We start from the raw sequence: 22,334 nt of genomic DNA, 5'->3' as shown, positions 1-22,334 counted from the left end.
ATAAATATTTTTACAAGCAATCGCCATATATAAATTTTAATGTGCACTAATTGTGGGTGTCACAGCATATCTTGTACGAATTATTTTTCAATTCTATTTGTGATTTTTTTGCAACTAATAATATTCAACTGTTTTATTTGTATTAACTGTGCTGTTTCATGTGAAAGGCAATGTTGGGTTTATTGAAATTTGTGTGCTTTTTGTTTTTCATTAGAAGTTTAAAATATTTTATTCAATATATGTGTACATTTCAGTAGTTTACTTGTTTTCTTATAAAATGTTCATCAAATTTTCTAACAGTCCTTTTATTTTGTTTACATAACTTGTTTTTTGTGATAAAAACAGTGATTTCTTAAATATTGTATCATCATAAAATGATTGAATTAATAGAAAAATTTTCTTTTAGATATGATTTTTTGTACGAGTTCCATACAACAGAATTGCTCAAAAACCAATCCAATGAATGTGGATGATGAGCTTTACTTTATCCAGCAGCATTGAGGCGAATATATTGTAATGGGGTGGGTCTCATCCACCACAGTATGGATTACAATATGGAGTTGCTTATTGCGGGGCTTGGAACTAGCTCCGCAAACATCTCCAAAACAAATTCCATGTGATAAAACAAGGAAAGTTTTTACTGATTCTTGGGGAATCATCAGTGATGGACCTTTAGGCTCAAATTATACTCAAGACTCTCATTGTGAATGGCTCATAAAAGGTACAGATTTTTCTGATAAATCATAAGTATTTTATAATCATTTTGCTTGTGATTATTCAGTATGTTTATACTATTTTGCAGCAAACAACAGCCGTCAATTTATCACCTTAAGTTTTCGTACCATGGGAACAGAATGCAGCTATGATTATGTTTTTGTTTATGATGGAGATTCCTTTCGATCTCCTCTTCTAGGTAGTTTCAGTGGAAAAACAGAGCCACAGCAAGTGACATCATCGTCCGGTTATGTAAGTGAATATGAACTCATTCAATAGTGAACTATAACTATGGTTATTAAGAAAAAAAACAGAAGTACCATTATATTCATACTTAATCCTAACTGTGTAATCAGTAAGAAATACTATAACACATTTATTCTCCTTCTACAGATGCTAATATTATTGTACAGTGATACAAATTATGTTTTGGATGGTTTCCATGCAGAATTCTCAGTTACAAATTGCCCGAATAATTGTACAAATCATGGAAAGTGCATTAACAATAAATGTGTTTGTGAAAATGATTGGGGTGGGAAAGATTGCTCTAGAGCACTCTGCCCAAACAACTGCAGTTATACTGGAGAGTGTGGCATAAAGCGGTGTCAATGTCATAACGGATATTCAGGACAGTCTTGCTCATTACATAATACACATCCTGAAGGCAACAAGTATGTTACTAAACTTTCTATTCTATTAAGTTTGTTAAATAGTCTTTTCTTAATATTATGTATATTATACAGGTGGCACTGGCTTTCACATTCAGAAGGTGGATTAAGGCCAAGAGCAGCACATACAGCAGTGTATGTAAAGGAAGCAGATTCTCTTTATGTTTTTGGTGGTTATGATCTCAATGATATACTCAGTGATTTGGAAGTATATCGATTTAGTACAAGTCAGTGGGAAGATGCATATGGTAATGTATTAGGTAAGGATTAAACTTCTTCATTATAATTATACGAACTAGGATGTGTTATATTACATCATTAATGTGCCATATTCTTTCAACACAGAACGTACTTCATCCGCAGAATATTTAGATCCTATGCTCATTGGCACTGAATTAGAAAGGATAGGTGCAGGTGCAAAAGAATTGTACGGTGTTCGCGAAACATCCCTCATGTGGAGGGTTCTCTACAGTATTAAAAACAATAATACTTTTAGTTTACGTAACCATGGAAATTTAGAAAATGAACATGATTGGTCGGAATTCAGGAATACAGCAGACCACAAAGGACATGAAAGAAAGATTCAAGAGTCCAGAGAAGGTGAAACGAGTAAAAGTACAATTAGAATAGAAAGAAACGATGATCTTCGACGGAAACACTCCAGGCATCCAAAACCCCGATATGCACAAACTACGAGGTAGAATACAAGAGAGTGTACTTGATGTTTATTCATCATCAATTTAATATTAATTATTATTTCCTTATTTATTTTTTAATATATTAGACATCGTAGAAATCTTGAAGATTTAGACCTTTACCGTGAACTTCATGCTTCAAATATAAAAAGTGACATATTAAATTGGGAAGAGCAAAACGTTGATGACCCTATTGAAGAGAATATTTTTATTCAAGAGCCTAAATCAGTAACAGATGAAGCATTCAACGATGAAACTACTAAGTCACCCATTGATGAGTTGCCTAAACCAAGTCCACGTTATGGTCACGCTGCTTGCAGATACGACGGTCAGTTGTCCACAAATATACCTGCAAAAGAGGAAGGAATTTAATACAATTTACGATTTTCTTAATTTTAGATGGTTTTGTTATATATGGTGGAAAAGTGCAAGATGGTTCTCTGTCAAACGAACTGTGGCATTATAATGTCAATACGCGTATTTGGACATTACGAGCTAAAAACTCTCCGTTCTACCCACCACAGTTAACAAGACATACTCTTACATTGGCAAACGATTATATATATCTTTTCGGTGGTAGTACAGTCGATGGTGAATTTTCATCAAGTCTGTATAAAATCAAGTTGAATTTGTGTAAGTTTGTGTTTAGCTATTATTTCATATGTACGAATTATTGTCTTAGAAAAGTTGTACATATATTTATGTTGACTCTAGCTGATCCCACCGCAACCACAGAAAGGTGGACAGAAGTACATCCTCGTGGAGGTAAAGAACTAGACGTACGCGTAGTTGCACACTCGACTGTATATCATCGTGCTACTAACTCTTTATTAGTTTATGGAGGCGTAGTAGCTAGCGTAGCACGTTTTAGTAAACTATCGGATAGAATGTTTGTATTTCAACTTGATAGAAAAGTTTGGTCTGAAATTCACTATCCAAGAGCACATTTGAGAGACACTTATGTTCCGAGAGAACGGGCATTTCATACTTGCAACATTATAGGTAATTGCATTGACATAATTCGGCTAGAATACAATTATATATTAATGCTAATGTAATTGTATTTATTCTGTAGGGAATTATTTAGTTGTATTTGGTGGATATTCTCATAGACACAATAAAGAGGAGATTTGTTATGATAATCAGATGTATCTTTATCACTTAGGCTGTCATGCCTGGGTAAGTCATGACGTACTCGGTTTAAATGATAAAGGTAAGCTAAAGCTTCAAACATGTTTAGACATCAGTCAGAAAAAAGACGTCAGGTATTTTCATTTTAAATGTTTATTCTGGTGTTATCTGTAGATTCTCGTTATCCAAAACAACAAGGTGTATTTGCACACGCGGCAGATGTACGCAATGGAAACACCTTGTTATTAGTCGGTGGTTATCATGGAAATGTAAATGCAGACTTACTCGCGTACACATTACCACAGATGCTAGCACCGGGAGATGAAGATTACATAGAACCAGAACAGATATGTTCAAGGCATAAAAGTTTAATGGAATGTGCAGCCAACCCTGAATGTGGTTGGTGTTCAGCGGACGAGGTACTTCCTAACACAGATAGCTTAACTATTGCTTATTTGAAAAAAAAAAAAAAAATGTATTGCTTGATATCAAATGTTTTTTCCATTATCTCAGATATGTTATGGCAGAACCATCGGTAGCAATTGTACGACTAATCTTCAAACAACTCGTTGCCCAGGCGTTTGTCCTGCGCTTGGGGATTGTCATTCTTGTTTAATACATGGTCAACCTGGCGGGGGATGGGGTACGACTGCTCGTGGAAAGAAATCAGTTTCGAACAAGTTGAATCTCGGAACTTGTACTTGGTGCGTCCAGAATGCACGATGTCACCATAAAGATGATAATTATGGAGTTTGTGGTCTTCGAGACGATACACCGTCTCAGATACCTGGATGGTGGGGTCCTAAGGGCACGGAAATTATAAAAGTGGAGGAATGTCGGGAAATGGATAAAAGGCCAGGATTAACATTTTTAAAGTATAAACCTCCAGTAAATTTTAGCCAACCCGACTCCGTGACAATAGTAAATGCTACGACAGTCGACTTCAATGTTCCATCTATGCAAGGTGCAAAAACTGAATCCGCCCTTGGTGGAGAAATGATAGCCAGGTTAATTGGATTCCTTAGACCACCGCAGGCTTTTTGGGACAGCGCAGTAGAATATTTAAAGATCTGCGTTAGTTACAACAGTGCAACTTTACATGTATCACGGACTGATCATCCTCAAGAATTGGTAAATTGTTTTTCCATTTTTTAACTGACAGTTTAAATCGCTCCTTTACTATTATGCATCCAACATATAATTGCTTTTATTGTACCTTTTTTATCGCCGATTAAAAATATATTACTCATTTCTTTTTAATAAAACTTTCAGGAATTAGTCGCAAATTTAACTGCCGAGACATCGCAATGCATACCAACGAAATGGCCAGATGGGCATTCAATGATGCTGCTACCAGGTCGATATCTGTTAGATTTCGAATCGAAAAGAATGGTGACTACAAGTTATGCGTACGCAAGTAAAATGGAGATCACTCATAACAAAAAAACCGAGAACCCGAAAGTTTTCACGTTCGAATATCTTGAACCATATCAAAACGGATCCTGCCATCAGTATAAAAACTGTCTTCACTGCTTAACTGATTCGTCCTGTGGCTGGTGTGATATTATTAATAAATGCCTTTCACGTTCAATCAACGAGACTGAAAGTTGCGTGGCTGACGTGGATTGGGACGAGGATGGAAATCCGATTCGTGAATGGCATTACTTGACCATCACTCCATCGGCCTGTGCCAATTGTTCGAATTACATCTCATGCGAATCCTGTGTTGGTAGCAACCTATGCGAATGGTGGACCGAGGAGGCTCGGTGTGCACGAATCGGTAGACTGCCTAATGCTGTCGTTAGTCTCGATCAGTGTCCAATTCCATGCAGACAGCGTTCAAACTGCACACAATGTTTAGACGAGCGTGGAAGATGTGTGTGGTGTGAAGCTACACAAGAATGCTTCTCCTTTTCAGTATATACATCCGAATATCAGTTTGGTTTATGTCGAGAATGGATGGATCAAGCTGGGCTTATGGGAGTAACTTCAAGGTCGGGATCATCCTTAACGGGTAACGACCAATGCAAAAGCTGCAGTCGGCACACAAACTGCTCTAGCTGTCTACACTCGCTAAGCTGTGGTTGGTGTTACAGTTTTGAGAATCCCATTATGGGAGCATGCGTGCAAGGAGATTTCAATCAGCCGCATGTTAATTGTAGCTTCGTCATTAACGAGTATCAAAACGTCACCTTAGAGGCTGATGAATCAGGATGGGCGTACGCTCAGTGTCCAGATGTCGACGAATGTGATTTAGGTTTGCACGATTGTCATCCCAATGCATTGTGTACCAACACACACGGTAGTTTCAGCTGCCAGTGTAAACGAGGCTTCAACGGGGATGGGAAAGAAAATTGTACAAAAACGTGCTACGAGAAATGTGTGAATGGTTATTGCAGCGAAGCGCCGGATTACAAATGCGAATGTTATCTTGGTTGGACAGGACCGGATTGTCGAACGAATTGCGGTTGTTACAACCATTCTACTTGTGTACAAGGGCCAGGTATTTGCGACGAATGTCAGGACTGGACCACTGGGACGTATTGCGAGGAATGTAAGGCGGGCAGTTACGGGAATGCCACGACACCACTTGGGTGCAAAAAGTGTAATTGCAATGAACATGGAGATAAGGACCTAGGGATTTGCGATCGACAAACTGGCGTATGCTTTTGCCGCGATAACACGCAAGGCGATATGTGTCAACGTTGCAAGAAAGGATATTACGGTGATCCAAGAGACGGTGGAATGTGTTATTACGGTTGTATATCACGAGGCATGCTAGGCGGTGAAGGAACTGGTAAACAGGGCCTTGGTAGTAGGCACTCGCAGTTATCTTTATGGGAAAGTCATTTCGGAGAATCACCGACAAGAGAATGCCTCTGGATAGTCAGCCCAAAAACAGATCTTTCGTCGGATGCAATGCTCTCGGGAGCACAGAGCGTTATACAATTTACTATACACGATGATATTAATGTTAGCTGTCAAGAGAATAGCGTGTACGTATACGATGGACTTCCGGAATTTGTTTCTTCAACTACTAGTCATCAAAGTCAACTGTTAGGTGTTTATTGCACGGAAAGTACAGATTATCCAGTAACAGTAGAAGCTAAGTCTGGATTCCTTACTGTTCACTATAAACAACTGGATGAAGTAGAAGGCTTCAATGCCAGTTACATAATAATGACATGTAAAAATTGTCCTGGCAATCGGGAATGCCGCAACGGAAATTGTTTATGTAAAACTGGTTTCGTAGGGATCAATTGTGATATCGAATTGTGCCCTAATAACTGTACGTCGTCTAAAAAACAAGGAGTTTGCGACAAGGGTTACGGTCGGTGTGTTTGTACAGCAGGATATGGAGGACGTGATTGTTCGATTGAAATCAAAGACCACCAATTGATCTTCACCGAACTATTTAACTCTGAATATTTGGCGGATCATTTAGATCATCTACGAAAAACATTACCCAGATTCGGTCACACATTGGTTGCAGACAGACGGGGTAGCTTGTGGATGTTTGGAGGATATTCTCTCAGCCACGGTCCTTTGAATGACATTAGACTTTTTGATACTAAAAATAACACCTGGATGCCTATTACCGTAGAATCTACCTCTGAAGCTTCCATGCCTCAGGGTAGATATTTTCATGCAACAGAGATAGTTCACAGTAGGCAACAGATATACGTTTATGGTGGTTTGTCTATGAAAGAAGAAGATGTTCAGGGACTGTCCAACAATACGTTGAGTGATTTCTGGAAATTTAGTCTGCAGAACCAGAGATGGATGCAAATTATGCAGGATGAGTCGAGAAGAGAACCTCCACCATTAACTGGACATACGTTGACTTTGCACAGAAATGGAGAATCAGAGAGTCTGATATTGATCGGAGGATTTAGTCCAAAATATGGCTACCTGGATACAGTATGGGAATTCAATTTGGAAACAGAAGCCTGGGATACAATAAACACCGTTGGAAACGGACCGTTAGGAGTTTATGGCCACTCGACAGTGTACCACGGCAAGTCGGATAGCTTTTATATCTTCGGTGGATACACATATGCAATAAATCGAACATTCATTTCCAACAAATTATACGCTTTGAATTATAAAACTCGTACATGGTCTGTACTTCCACCATTCGACGATGATTTCACTGATGGAACTAATTTTGTAAGAAAACGCTTATTTATCTATTATCATATCAGAGAAACAAACTGATAGTAATAACGATGTCTTCTTGTTACAGCCTCAGGCAAGATTTCTTCATTCCGCAGTTACCACTGATGAGTACATGGTTATATTTGGTGGCCGTCAAAATCCTCATAATACTTCTGATTCATTGATTGCTTATAAATACTCGTGTAACTTATGGATTCGTTTAATAACAAAAGATATGGAAGTCATTGGGAGTCCTCCGCCACCAGCATATGCTCATGCTATGACTCATGCTGATCCAGAATCTAATGCTGTGTACGTTGTTGGTGGTTTCGATGGAGGAATTAAGAGTCATGTTACTCTAATCAGTATACCTGAGGATTTATGCAACCTTTGGACAGATAAAAGAACTTGCAGACAATACTTTGGATGTTCCTTTTGTTCTGTAACTACAATTAGCGGGAACAATGCTTCGTTCTGTTTCTCCAATGAAGTATCCGACAATAAGGATGACAGGTAAGTTGGATTGTCTGATTCGTACAAATTTGCAAGTATATTCAGAAAACGTTAAAGATACTTTTGTGTTAGATGCGATATTAATGTTACTCAAGCTCAACGATCAAACGGGATCTTTTGCAATTTGGAATGGATGGCAAGCAGAAAATGTCAGAACTTCAGAACTTGTACCGAGTGTTTAGCAGAATGGCCGTATTATAAGAATGAGGAACCGGTGTGTAAGTGGTGTACAAATTGTCCGAACGGAAAGTGCATACCGTACGAGAAAGATTGCGATGAGTTAAATAAGTGCAGTGTCCGGCAAATATCGGTGACAGATGTAAATCAGTGCGGTGAACGGCAGTGTCCAGCTAGCGACTGTGAAAAATGCAATAGTCTCGAAGGCTGTGCATGGACAAGGCAGGTCTTGAAGACTTGTAAGTATTTTATTTTTTTAAACTGTTCAAAATACAGTCTTGCTTGATAAGAAGTTCTTAAGAAATTTTCTTGAATGTTATTTAGCTGAATTAGGAGTCGCAGTAACAGGTGAACCTGTGTACGACTGGAATTGCGTACCTGACGACATTTTTGAAAGATCCAGTATTAAAATGGGGAGCACACAATGCGAAAAACGATGCGCTGATCATAAAGATTGTAGAAGTTGTTTGAAGGGAACAGGAGCTGAAGGTGGATGGCAGGAATGTAGATGGTCAACGCAACTTAACGAAGTAAGTACATAATAATATTGAGATTAAAAATAACTGAAGTGTATGCAAGAAGATGATAAGAGGTTATTTGGAAATCAAATTCCAGTGCATCTCTCCATCGTATCAACCTCTTTACTGTGCTGGTGGTGTATGCGGATTGGTACTGCGTAACTCTGACATGGATCATTGTCCTGAACCATGTTCAGTTTTCAAGCAATGTAGCACGTGTCTGAAGCATTCACATTGTGGATGGTGTTCTTTAGATGTGGCTAATGTAACTGGTCAAGGAATATGCACAGAGGGATCACTTGAAGCGCCGGCTGATCATCCGGCTGGCGGGACATGTGAAATGCTTTATTATCAACAGTTTCCCCAAACGGAGCCGCGTAAGATAACTATTGAAGACTATTAAGATTATTTAAGCATTTCTGTTACTCTGTTCAACAATGTTCGCGTATGAATGGTTCCAGCACTCGTCACCACGTTGTTCCCACATTACGGAGAACCACTTGAAAATCTAGACAATGTAACAATGTCAACTCCAAGTACAGTATCGAAACCAGTATTCTCTTGGCATTACGTACGGTGCCCTCCAGAGAACGAATGTACCAACGGTCACCATACATGCTCCCCAAAAAGCGAAAAATGTTTCGATCAGGAGGAAGGATTCGAATGCATGTGTGGCGATGGATATAAAACAGAAACGTAATTTTATTACATGTCTTAATATTAGCTGTATCATCTGTAGAATTCATTAATTTATTTATATTTTTTCAGTCCATCGTCATTTAATGAATTTGGAAGGTGAGATTTAGATATGGTAGAACTAGAAAAGAATTTTTTAAGTATATTTTTTTATCGTTTACATAATGTATTTTATTTCTAGGAAAATTTGTGTACCAATGTGTACCCAGGGATGCGTTCGAGGAACGTGTGTAGAACCAAATGTTTGTCGCTGTGATTTTGGTTATGTCGGTGCCAATTGTTCGATTCAGTGCCAGTGTAATGGCCATAGTAATTGTGCAGGTCCAGATAAATTAGACGTCTGTTTAGAGTGTCATAATAATACGATGGGGCCTCAATGCGACAAGTGTTTACCTTTATTTGTTGGAAATCCAGCGGACAATGGACAGTGTGTACCATGCCTTGAGTACTGTAATGGACATACTCGAATTTGCATTAACGAGAGTATGACCGTACCGGTAATTTCAGTTGATTTCAAATTTGTTTATAATAACGAATGAACAACTCGTTAGAATAATTTTTTATTTGTAGGATCCAAATTCCATTAACAAAATGTCCATAGAATTGTTGAAGAAACAATTAGTCGAAGGTCCTGTAGCCAAGGCAAAGTGCGTAAACTGCGGTAATAGTACAAAAGGCGACAAATGCGGCGAATGCATGATGGGTTATTTCAGAGGAACAGAAGATCTTCGTGATGTCTGTCGACCGTTAGTATTTTCCGAAGAGTTCTTGCGTGTAAATATGCTGGATGTATTAAAGGAATGTTTTTTCAGTTGTGAGTGCCATGGTCATGGATTTACGTGCGACCCTGTAACGGGAGAAAAGTGCAATTGCGGTAATAATACTGAAAGCGATTCATCTTGTACCAGCGGACCTATAAAGGGTACGAATACTGGCGCGCCACCGTGCTGGATGGTACAATGTAGTAAATGCAAAGAGAATTACGCTGGCACACCAACAATGGGTCATCAGTGTTACAAAACTGTAACCGTTGACAACAAAATGTGTTTCGACTCGAAACTAATAGGTGAATAATTTTAATATATGAGCTTCTGTTACTATTTACGCCTTCATTCTTCTCAATTAACGAAATTCTGTTACGTGAATGTTCATCGTTATATCATCATGTTTGCATCGTATTAGTTTTTCCTCATCATATTCGTGCATTATGCACTTTAACTGAGTGTTACTTTTCTCAAATTGCCACGTTCTATTATGTCTGGAGGATCCTACGGTTTGTACTCCTCCGATAATAAATTACTATGTGTCTTTCAATAATTTTCTTTATTGTTCATAATTGACTATCTGAATCAATTACAGATGAATGTAAAATGAAACCGAAACCATTGAATCCCGGCCAGACGGTATTCTACATGGTGCAACCTCGTTTCCTGAACGTCGACATCAGAGTTATGGTGGATGTAACTCAAGGAGCTTTAGATCTGTTTTTCAGTCCTCGTGACGACTCCTTCGTGGTTAGCCTAAATACATCAACGGGATACCAGGATGTAAGTTTACTTAAACATCGTTTTTCACCTATCAATCATGAAGTGATGTTCAGTTTTGTATGCATTATTTAAATTATTTTTAGGTCGAATTGGACAGCAGGTTGGTATGGCGCAAGGATTCGCGTAATATGTGGTTCGACAAACATACTCGTAGCACCGTGAGAGTCGTCGAATACCATCCGCACAGCGCATACTTGTATGGTTCTAATGGTACTACACCTGAGCCAAATTGGAACACCGGTCCGCAATATTACGTAATGGAGCGTTATGCAGAGAATATCGCCACTTTCGTAACGATCAACAAAAGAAATACAATTCTAGTTGTCAGGAATCTCACGAACCGATTGGTATTAACGTTGCCGCAGGATAAACACGAGCTACATCAGACAAAATTTCATGTTGCCCTGCGAGCAATCGATCCTATCCATCCAGAAGTAAGTGGTCGCGCTGCCTACGGAATGATTTTCTTCCGGCAAGATCAGCTGCACATCGATCTCTTTGTTTTCTTCTCTGTGTTTTTCTCCTGTTTCTTTTTGTTCCTGGCTGCTTGCGTGGTCGCGTGGAAAACAAAACAGGCAGCTGATGTTCGAAGGGCACGGAGGAGACATGTTGTCGAAATGTTGCATATGGCTAAAAGGCCATTCGCGTCGGCTACCATTATTTACGATCGTGATGGTAACGACTGTAGTCCAAGCTCACCACAGAGAAAAAGTAGACGCAACAAGTTGGTTAACTTTCATAACGACGTGAGGCCGGTGGCAGTTGAGCCAACCGACGACGGTGTCGCGGCCGTAGCCACAGTTTTTATCAGATTACCAGGTGGTCGACAGGCACCTGTTAAGCTTGCTCTTGGCAGCTCGTTGATACTATTGACCAGAGTTTATCCGGTGAATAGCAGGGTGTTCCTAAGACGTAGAAACAGTCATGCGTTGAACTGAGCCTCTTTCGGCTGGAACTTCTTTCCGCTGTCCTTAAGTCTGCTTAAGCTCTCGAGAACCGTAGACAGTCATTTTTATTCTTTATCCTTGCGGATCGTTTACGTTGATCTCATCTCTCGTTTTAACCATTCGGCCGTTCATGATTCGCTTGGTGCATGATCGTAACAAGAACCGAAAAGATAACCGTGTTTTCGCATTCGTACACCGTGTACAATTTGTCAGATTCGTGTAAATCGTATTTTTACTCGTGCATGTCGGTCTCTTTCTAACAATATTCATCATTTGTTCTGCCATCGTCGACATTGTTCAATATTCGCCAGTACGTGTACTTTTAGTTTAACGTTGTATTATAGTCGCAAGGAAACAATTGTAAGGGTATTTAAACTAGGTGATAATATATAATATATATATATATTGTCATACCATTCCATGACGAGACTGTATGTTTGTATATAAAAATCTGTAATTATGTATTCGTAATTTACACCGTTTTGTAGAAGCATTTTATGTGGGCCGGACATGGTTTTGTGTCTTGGAACGTTTTGTGGCCATTTTCGATGGAAAGTGGATGATTTTATTGAGTCGTCTTACGAAGGTTCGCGTAGGAAACAAGGAGAACGGAGAGAAAACAACCGCGTGTATTACTCTGATTATCGGATTCAGATATCAATTTTAGACGGAAATCAAAATTTTTCTAATGAAACGAAAATTCCCAATCACGGTCGAGTGAAAGTAGCAGGTAACTTGTTCATTGTCGCAAATTGTAAATATCAAAGTGTCAGCCGTGGAACGAATTATAAAGCTTGATGTGATAGTATTCCAGCGCAGATACCGTCAGAATTACTCTCAGTGTAATGAGAATGCAATAATAATTTTGTCAACTGGTGCAATTCGCTGGCAGTTGGCGAACAGGGTGATTTTAGACCACGACGCGTATACGTAAACATGTCTGTTGAGTAAGGGTATCGTAGATGCAGCCATGAGGAACGAATTGTATTCGCATAATTTAAACGAACAGTATTAGTATCGTTGATTAGAGAAAAGCTCGATGATGCGTAAGTCGGAATGGTTCCTATGCCAAAAACTGATGAGGAATAACGAGCGTTGTAGCATAATAATATTATTATTATATTATTTATGGCGAAAGGAAAACCGATAGAAACTTGTAAAGGACTTCAAATTAGAGGGAAATTGTAAATACGCGAGGTGCATATTTACAAACGTTTATCGACACCGTATATATATCCTGATTGTAAAATATTATTTACCATCATCGATATTGGCTTGAACCTAATCGAAACAGAAAGAGAAACGCATCTTTGGTCGAAGGTGTGAAATCAAGGTCACGTATTAATCAAAAGTATTGCGATAATAGGATGTTGATGTAATGACATTAATATGTACTAGTAAGAGGAATAATAAGCAAATTAATCGAGACAGTGGACAGTGTAGTGACATAGTTGTAAATACCAAGGAGTGTTTTTTGCTAAACTGTTATGCTGTACCAAAACAGGTTTAATATATTCTGTACAGAGTGTTTTCTGGAGTAATTGTTACACACTTTGAATATTTTTCACTGTATTTTTATGAAATTCTTCATATAGTTTAATCAGGTACCTTTTTCTTTCTATGTGAACTATTCTTTCTTCGTATAATCTGTAATTACTGTGTAAGATACCATTTAAGCAAAATTTTAATCTATCTGAGTTTCTTAAATTCAACAAATACAGTGCAAAATGCTCAAATCGTTTTTGGAAGCATTCTACGTATGCCGTCTATGTATTGGAAGAATACATTGTGTAATTGTTGGGTGTGCATATGACAATGCAGCACGTCTTGTCCGTTGAATCTCAGTTTTGTTTTGTTCTCATGAGTCTCGTCATCACGCATCTCATCGAACGATTAATTTTAATACTTCTTAGAATCGTCGAATCGCCTCTCTTTATCTCTTTATCTCTCTCTAACATAGTTGTCAGTCACATTCATCGCGGTTCATGGTTACATGTTCGTACACCTTCACGCGACCAACTATCCTAACTAACTAATCCGCTAGGTTTATACGACAGTCTGTAATCATATGTACTAAGAATACAAGAAACTAACGTGTATGTACATTTCTATAGGTTACGTAAATAGAGATATATATATATATATATATTATATATATACATACTATGTATACACGATAAATGTATAATTTTTCGGTTGTACAGATCTGAGCGTTATCTTCGAAATGTTCTATTTTATATATAATTATTACATTGCATTCAATGTAAGCGATATCTTCCAATGCCGGCATTGCATCGCGTTGAGAAATGTTTGTAACACTTCTGAGACACACCGTCGTTTGTAAAGTGTAAAAGATAAAAGGTTGTGATGTCCGTTGGTGCCCCCAGCATCCCGGCTAGGGTTCGCCAGCTTGATGGATTTATTTCTATCGTGGGGAAAGACTACGAAGTTGTGTGCTAACGAAGATTAATGAATTGTATTGAGGAAGCTTTAATAAACGTGTGTAAAATTGGGTTTCACTCGAGATACTTTATAAATCATCCACAGCTTCTGCTTAACATGAATTTACATAAACGTCAGAATGTCCTTGACATTTCGACTTATGAAATAATCGTTTCTCTCCGAATTCATTATTTACCATATAAATAACCTGTTATGTTATAAAAAGTTACCTTCTGGAAAAATGTAAAGCATGTATGAGATAATATGAAACAATACGGGGGCTCGTGTCCTATCACCATAGTAACTATACAACACAACAAATAAATGTGTTCTACCTCAAGGTTCTGAACACGCGATCGAATTTGTACACACATAGATATATAGAACGTTCACGTTGCATGATGTTAGATTCAGTTAGATTTATAATTTCACATGCTACTACGAGGATACTAGCGAATATTGTTAGGTGTTATTTAAGGTAATACCGTAAAATGAGATTCAAAATATCTGCACAAAATCGAAATGGTCATAAGCGGTTGGTGACCTGTGTCGCATGGAGCTCTGCCGAAGAAATTTACTCTTGCGGGTATGTTTCAATATTTATGAAAATTTGTGTGTGCAAGGTGATTGAATTTTTTCTTCTTTTAGAGAAGATCATTTGCTAATATCATGGCACTTGGAAGGCGGAATAGCGCATTCCAGTGTCGTCACAGAATTTCCCGATGACTTTTATCCGACGGACATGCAATGGCATCCGCGGTCGAACTATGCGACGTTGATTACCAAGAAACAATCGCTGGATGTTCTACTAATCACTACGGCCGATGGTATTTGTTTTTATTCTTTAGATGCTCTTAATAGTACACGTAATTACACACATTCTTTATAGCCTAAAGATATTTATTGAACTTTGTACAATATTACAAGGAATTTAAAAATATTATATTATTATAGGAAAGTATCATTTAGTAAATAAAAATGGGCGCATAGAAAAAAGCATTGATGCTCATAAAGGGGCAACTACAGTAGGCAAATGGAGTACAGATGGTTCTGCCCTTTTAACTGGTAAGCAAATCACTTTGAATAATTATTGTATTATAGTTAACTAATTCTTCACTACTGTTTCAGCTGGAGAGGATGGTTTAATAAAGGTCTGGTCCCGCAGTGGTATGCTTCGTTCAGTCATAGTCAGAGGTACATTTCCTATTTTGTCTGCTGCCTGGAGTCCAGATGGTACGACAGCCTTATATTCTCAGGGAGCTCATTTAACATTTCAGTCCCTTAACTCCAACTCTAAACCTCGAAAGGTGGAATGATTTACTGTATGTATGTGGTATTTACATTAATATGGGAGAGAATAATGTTCATAACAAAATTTCAGTTACTGGCACACGAGGGTCTCATTTTGGCATTATCCTGGAGTCATACTAATGGACTCATAATCTCTGGTGGGGAAGATTGTAGATACAAGGTATTTGTAGATAATAACAAAATTATGTTAATGATAGCTAAAACTTTATTTTAACTGATTTATAATAAAATCACGCATTCTTATTTCCAAAGGTATGGGACTCCAGTGGTACTCAACTGTTTTCCAGCAACACAGGAGATCATCCTATCACATCAGTGAGTTGGAGTTATTCAGGGAATCACTTTGCTGTCGGATCTTTTAATACAGTCAAACTTTGTGATAAAACAGGGGTTCGTTTGTTTGTACAGTATATTTCATTACTAAATCGCGGATTTTTCTAACAATACATATTTTTTAGTGGTCTTATTCATTGGAAAAAATTAATTCGGGAAGTATATACAGTATTGCTTGGTCTAGCGATAGTACTCAAGTTGCTATGGCTTGCAGTAATGGAACAGTGTTAACAGGACATATAATAGACAGGTATAAAGAAGACTATAATAATGATATACTATTGCAAATGATTTTACATTAATATATTTTAAATAAATCGAAAATAGAAGATTAGAATGGAACAGCTATGAAGCTACATTAGTGAAGAGGAAGGTAATCGAAATCAGACATATCGGCAACGAGATCCGAGAAACATTGGAGATATCGGATCGCGTGGTCCAAATAGAATTCGGTTTTGACCATTTAGTTGTTATCACGCCCGCTCAGTGCCATGTTTATTCGGTAGTAAATTGGAATACACCAGCCATATTTGATTTGAAGAATACCAGTGTGTCAGCAGTACTTCTTGCAGAAAAGTACACAATAATTATTTTATATTTACGTAAACAATGAAGGAAGTATCATCTGCGATATATAAATATTTTTATTTTTTAGACACTTTCTATTAATTGAATGGAACAGCGTATCATTGTACAGTTATCAAGGCCGTTTGTTAGGAACTCCAAAATGGAAAGGAATGACACAAGAACGACTTCATCCCCCCTGTGTATCATTGTGCTCAGATACTTTAGTCGTGAAATCACAGACTAACGAAAAATGTATGGAAACACGTATTGTTAAATTCAGAAAAAAATTACGTCACGTGTAACTACTTAACAAAATTGTTCTTCAGTGCTTCACGTTTTGGAAGTGGCTTATAATAAACCAATAACCGAAAGTCAACCTTATATACATCTTCAGAATATCACAAGGGTAGCACTGAACCACGTAGGAGGACCAAATGATCGACAAGTCGCGTTAATTGATGTAAATAAAGACTTGTTTTTGGTTTCTGTTAGAACTACTGGCTTTGGTAGAGTGTGTAAAATAGGTATGCATCCGAAATAGTCGTATAAGTATACAATTATAATATAATATATTTATACATTGCGATCTCTTCAGCCGCTATGGCGCAAGATATTGAGTGGGCGACAGATGCGAATGTCCTAGCGGCAATGCTGGATGCAACGTTGTCGGTATGGCTGTGTCCTAATTGTGTGCATTATAGTGATCGAAAAATAATAAGAAAAACAAGAATTGACAAGGAGAGCAGGTTTGGATTTATTTTTATTTTACTTTACAAAAGTAATTCTTTATCTAATATACTCTTACCAATACTTCCAGTGAATTTGGAAAACAACCAAGCATTGCGAGTGTATATAATGGTATGGTAATGGTACGGCGTGGTGACGGAGCATTAGTTGCATCTTCCTTTTATACATTCTTTATTAGTCTTCATCAGCATATATTAAACAGAAGGTGGAAAGAAGCATTGTCCCTCTGTCGAATAGCTCAGGTAATGAAAAATTTTCCATTTACTAGTTTGAAATATTTCAAAAAAAAAAGAATGTTTATGTAGAATGAAATATTGTGGACTTGCATGGCTGTTATGGCAACTGACAATAAGGAATTGAGTGCTGCAGAAGAAGCATATGCAGCAATTTCGAGATTTGACAAAGTCGACTATATTCAGTATATTAAGGTAATGATAATATATGTATGTAATGGAGAAAAACATTTTGTCTTTCATCATATCATATTAATTTCTGAAAAATGAAAAGGGTTTGTCAAATAAAACTGAAAGACTGGCAGAAATGGCGCTACTGTCAGGTGACTTATTAACCGCAGAAGGCATACTTTTGCAAAATGGATTGATTGAAGAAGCCATTCGGATTAATATTCAAATGTACAATTGGAATAGGTACTTTTTCGTTATCCAAAATGTTATTTAAAAGCGTATCTGTTCTTAACATTTGTATTTATTTCTTAGAGCATTAGAACTGGCTATTAGGCACAAAAAACAGCAAGATGAAGTTCTAAACGCAAGGAAGAAATACCTTCAAGTAATCAATAAGGACGAAACAAATCAAACCTTTCTTGCATACATTGCAAACGTGGCCAAACTACAAGTAAATCAATCATTCTTTTTGACTGCACAATTTTTATCAGTTGCACATAATTTTGTCTGCTTCTTAAAAACAGTGAGAAACTTTTACTAGGACGGCAATGAAAAAGATAAAAATCACATTTACCAAGAAGTCGCTGAAAAATCTCCTAATCTAGAGGAAGTTCGATTAGTGGAACTAGAAATGCCAAAACATGAAACGTCGGACCAAGAAATAATGCATACCTGAAAAACTGGCTTCGGTCACGTTTATACAAACAGTTTATTAAAATATGTAAAACTAAAATATAATGAACCATCATCACCTGATTGAAACGGATCTAATAATTATCACATTGGAACGCGGTATAAATTGTTGAAGATGTTAAGGGGATAAAAAGTTGTACAACATATGTTAATGAAAATATATTTAGATGACGTTACAAAATTAAAAACTTCAAAAATATCGAGATCATAACGACGATTAGTGTGGTAAATATAAATAGTAGCACAAGCTTCCGCGTGTACCATGATGTCTCTTTTGCCACCGGTCGGTAGCGTGTTACCAAAGCAGACTGAAATCGATAAAAAAAATGTGTTATAAAACGGAAATCCCAATGATACTTTATTGTTAATTAGAAAATATACTGTATCTTACCCATCCACCGTTGGCTTGTATCCACACAGCAAGATCCTCTTCCAGAACATCAGTAATACCTGAAACCGAACAGAGAATTCTTTACTAATAATAAAAAAAGTTATATTCCATTGTTCCTTATGATGCCGAAATCAATACTATATAGGTACAAATATTATAATATTGAAATTCTATAACAATATATGTTCTTAGCCAGATCGTTTCGCCAGTACAGAGCTGGAGAAACAGGGCCCCAGGGAACGACATTATAACTTTAAACGAATTAATTACCTCTCTGTATGGCTGGTAGAAATTCAGGTTTGCCCTGGCGCACGCAATCCACAGCAATGCCACCGGCGATGGCGTAAAGGGCTATCACTTTGCTCCAAGTCATCTCACCGTTTCGGATCATTTCTCTGGAGACGTCGACTATGGCCCCGCTGGTGGATTTTTCCGAGGTGAAACTACTGCAGCCGATTTGTCGAGCGATTCGATTGAACAGGTTCGGATGCATTTTCTCCAGCTCGGCCCCGACGGATATCAATTCCGGGTAAACCTCCCCGACAACAGCACCGCCAGGAAGCAACATGGCGCTCCTCATCCTCTTCAGGCCGAGCTTCCGATGGAAGATCCCGGATCGTTTTAGTCGATTTCGAATGTACTGAGCGCATAACGATGAACCCTGTATAAAATATAAATAACATTGGTCAGATTCCTTCCTCTTTCCGCAATTAACATTGAAACTACCCGTAAATAAACCCCCTATATCGTCACGGACCCAGTTCCTGATCAATTTAGTATACAAATATAGATACCATATAACATGTTTGTTATAATAAAATTTTTTTATTATATTTGCTTCGATCGGTGGATAAACGTGAAAAACTTTTAAAAATTTAGAAATTGACTAATTTCTTCACTTTCGTATCGTAATAAAAGGTGCATAAGATCTGAGAAAATGTATTATCATAACATTTTAATCGTCGTTGGAAGAGTGTATTGACAAGTCATCTTGACTTGCTTGGTAGTTCTAGTGTTAAAATATAGAACTTTGACTATAGACCCTTATTCGAAGTTTTCATTTAATTGTACTAATTGGTTAAATTAATTTCGACCACAAAACGCTAAATTGTTGTGTATTGTGTTTTAATTGTGTGACTAACGTTTAAGAAATGTATGTTTCAGATGGTGATTGCGCTGCGGTTATTCACCTGCGACACGGTAAGCTCAACGGAAGCGGACACGGTCCTCCAACGTATCGTGTGGGAGATCTTTCTGGAGACAACATCGCTAACATTGCTGAATCGTCTTCGCGCCGAATCGACCACGTGGAAAGGCGAAACCTCTGGATTATTAGCGGCCGTGAAACCGGCCAAATTCGAGTGCAACGAAATCGCAAGGCTATTCCTTCGATATGGTTGCGTCCCACTTCCGGATGTGTCTTCCAAGCCGCGCAGCGAACCGACGAGCCCAGACATTGAAGGATCCTCCGTGATATGTTCCTGCCATTCAGACTTCTCAGGCTTGAAGGATATAAAAGAATTTTATTTTTTATGTTTAGAAGTATTTCGAAGACTTCGAACGCGTGGTCTACAACAGGGGTGGGCAACTTCGATAATAAGAGCCATACATTTTGCATGTTCAAGAGCCACAGAAAATATTATTTAAAAATTGTATTCATATTTTCAGCTATAGATTATTAATATAAAAGTTTAGGGAAAATGGCAATAAAACCCAATATTGTCTTGGGAGCTGCACGATTAAATCGGAATATCGTTGGTCCATTTGCATTGGTGTTAAAGAGTTATTTTAATTTAATTAGCATATTAAAAAATTATATTAAGAAATAGTAATACTTTCAAAACGATATAAATTGTATTTCCACTCCACTTCGAAAACTTTTCAAATGACTCACGTATATTCATTCAAACTGATCATTACCAGATCAGGAGGACTATCATCTTGAAGCCACATTCGTGAGCTTTAGAAATCGCATATACATAATTCGATAACAGGTTCTTCACACTGTACGTGACATTATTTCCGATTACAGTTTCATTGGTTCAATTCTACCGGCGCTTAGGATTTCCTAATAACAATGAAATTCTTCAGGAATCTCTCCTTGAAAGTCAGGGGATACCTCCAGCGGCGGCATTGGCGACCATCTGAAGTCCCTTTATGGTAATGACGGTTACGGAGGCGAGAGAGCGGCCGATAGAATCTTTTTGTCCTTACTACCACACAACCGGCCGAGGTGCGTTCACACCAGGTTGTGTACCGTGAGTAATTATTATTCCACTCGCGGGTACAGGCTCTGTTGTTATCTCGCCTGCCTTATTTAGTCCTGTTATTTGACATGCGCCGCGCGGTGCTTTCTGGGCCGTCTGAAAATACGACGCTTCCCCATTGTGTGCGTAACGCTTGCTTCCCATTCCATCATTTGCTTCCTTAAACGAGCTGTGTTAACCACGTAGCGTGTGTGTGTGTGTGTGTGTGTGTGTGTGTGTGTGTGTGTGTCACTTTCGAAATTTAAACCGAAACCTCCCCGTCCACTGCGAAATCACGAACTGGTAAATGTTAACGAACCTATTAACGCGCGACGAACTCTACTGGGATCATCATGGTATCAAATTAAGGTTATGAAATTCCGTGTACATTTTTTATCTATTTTTCTTAGTAATACTTATTACATAAATATTGGTAACTTTCTGTTAGATGAAAAGGAAGGATCGTATTTAGATATATAATATATGAAATTAAACGACTTCTATAAAAATTTGGTACATTCGTTAAATTCAATTTCTACGTAATTTATTTCTATTCAAAGTCTGAGTTTCTGCTTCCGGGCGTAAATTGTGTTCGTTATTTGAGTAAAATTTTGTGCGAAATATACAGAACATATGTGTTTAATATCTGCGATAATAAGGGAAATTTGAAATTTCTGTTTTTTATTTGTTTTTACATTCGATATTGCAGGGAAAAATTGTTAATTTATCAGGAAGATTGTCGGCGACAGAACACAATTAATTATCTGTACCGGTTGTCTGAGGCTGCCTCTTCGGAACGTTCTTCGGTTATCAATTATCATTTACGACAAAAGATTGATTATCATTTGACAATCTACGTAACTGGTTCTTTTGTCTCGACATTTTACGTTATTCGTGAAGTTTGAACAATTCCAAATTAGACAATTAATTAAAAGCTAATAAAATATAATAGAGACAATTTGAGAAAAACCAAAATTTTGTTTCACCTTGACCAAAGTATTTTCAACAGTTACAAATCCATGAAAATGTACAACACAATTACAAATAAACATGCTGTATTTCTTCACATACTTTTTCACCCTACGAGTTTGCTTCGGGGAACAACTGGTTTGCATAATATCGTAATTACAGTACAGACATATTTATTCATAAATGACACTATTCTTTACTACCGTTAGTAATAAAAAAAAGAAGGAAGTAGAGCAGAAGCAAGTTTACTCCGGTGTAGGTTTTATCATTACAATTAACTCACAATTGGCTCGAAGTATTTGTGCAATAGTACATTATAGTCTCTTTAAAATCATAATGACGTGATCACAGAGATATTAAAAGTAATGTGCATATTATAAGTAATAAAGACATCATACATTTAATACACATATGGAAACTTTTCAATATACTGGGTGTACCAATAATTGATTCAGTATTCATTTTAC

The 22,334-nt window shown here is 37.5% G+C and overlaps 3 protein-coding genes across 3 annotated transcripts; 2 read left to right on the top strand and 1 right to left on the bottom strand.

The window, feature by feature from the left end:
* Positions 1 to 516: 516 nt before the first annotated feature.
* On the top strand, positions 517 to 11,755 carry LOC107190062 (multiple epidermal growth factor-like domains protein 8). The gene is made up of 23 exons (XM_015578786.1): positions 517 to 721; positions 803 to 966; positions 1,108 to 1,385; positions 1,458 to 1,642; positions 1,728 to 2,079; positions 2,167 to 2,405; positions 2,477 to 2,710; positions 2,792 to 3,079; positions 3,153 to 3,290; positions 3,383 to 3,627; positions 3,722 to 4,339; positions 4,481 to 7,378; positions 7,455 to 7,879; positions 7,952 to 8,295; positions 8,381 to 8,586; positions 8,672 to 8,951; positions 9,036 to 9,270; positions 9,343 to 9,369; positions 9,452 to 9,767; positions 9,841 to 10,016; positions 10,083 to 10,336; positions 10,630 to 10,817; positions 10,901 to 11,755. Exons 1-23 carry the CDS (start codon positions 517 to 519, stop codon positions 11,753 to 11,755), a joined length of 9,150 nt encoding a protein of 3,049 aa, XP_015434272.1.
* A 2,942-nt stretch (positions 11,756 to 14,697) lies between these two features.
* LOC107190066 (intraflagellar transport protein 80 homolog) lies at positions 14,698 to 18,126 on the top strand. Its single transcript, XM_015578791.1, has 16 exons — positions 14,698 to 14,792; positions 14,855 to 15,033; positions 15,161 to 15,271; positions 15,335 to 15,513; positions 15,588 to 15,677; positions 15,770 to 15,907; positions 15,976 to 16,100; positions 16,178 to 16,426; positions 16,506 to 16,669; positions 16,744 to 16,941; positions 17,013 to 17,163; positions 17,235 to 17,406; positions 17,470 to 17,592; positions 17,672 to 17,811; positions 17,881 to 18,019; positions 18,093 to 18,126. Exons 1-16 carry the CDS (start codon positions 14,698 to 14,700, stop codon positions 18,093 to 18,095), a joined length of 2,256 nt encoding a protein of 751 aa, XP_015434277.1. The 3' UTR covers positions 18,096 to 18,126.
* A 285-nt stretch (positions 18,127 to 18,411) lies between these two features.
* Positions 18,412 to 20,202, bottom strand: LOC107190067 (bcl-2-related ovarian killer protein-like). The gene is made up of 4 exons (XM_015578792.1): positions 19,843 to 20,202; positions 18,923 to 19,313; positions 18,653 to 18,711; positions 18,412 to 18,569 (listed from the first exon to the last, which is right to left on the bottom strand). The coding sequence occupies exons 1-4, from the start codon at positions 20,107 to 20,109 to the stop codon at positions 18,435 to 18,437; spliced, it is 852 nt and encodes a 283-aa protein (XP_015434278.1). The 5' UTR covers positions 20,110 to 20,202; the 3' UTR covers positions 18,412 to 18,434.
* Between the last annotated feature and the right edge of the window lie 2,132 nt (positions 20,203 to 22,334).

This window comes from Dufourea novaeangliae, unplaced genomic scaffold (genome assembly GCF_001272555.1).
Source record: "Dufourea novaeangliae isolate 0120121106 unplaced genomic scaffold, ASM127255v1 scaffold172, whole genome shotgun sequence".
NCBI classification, from domain to species: domain Eukaryota; kingdom Metazoa; phylum Arthropoda; class Insecta; order Hymenoptera; family Halictidae; genus Dufourea; species Dufourea novaeangliae.
This window is presented reverse-complemented; position numbering and strand designations above follow the sequence as displayed.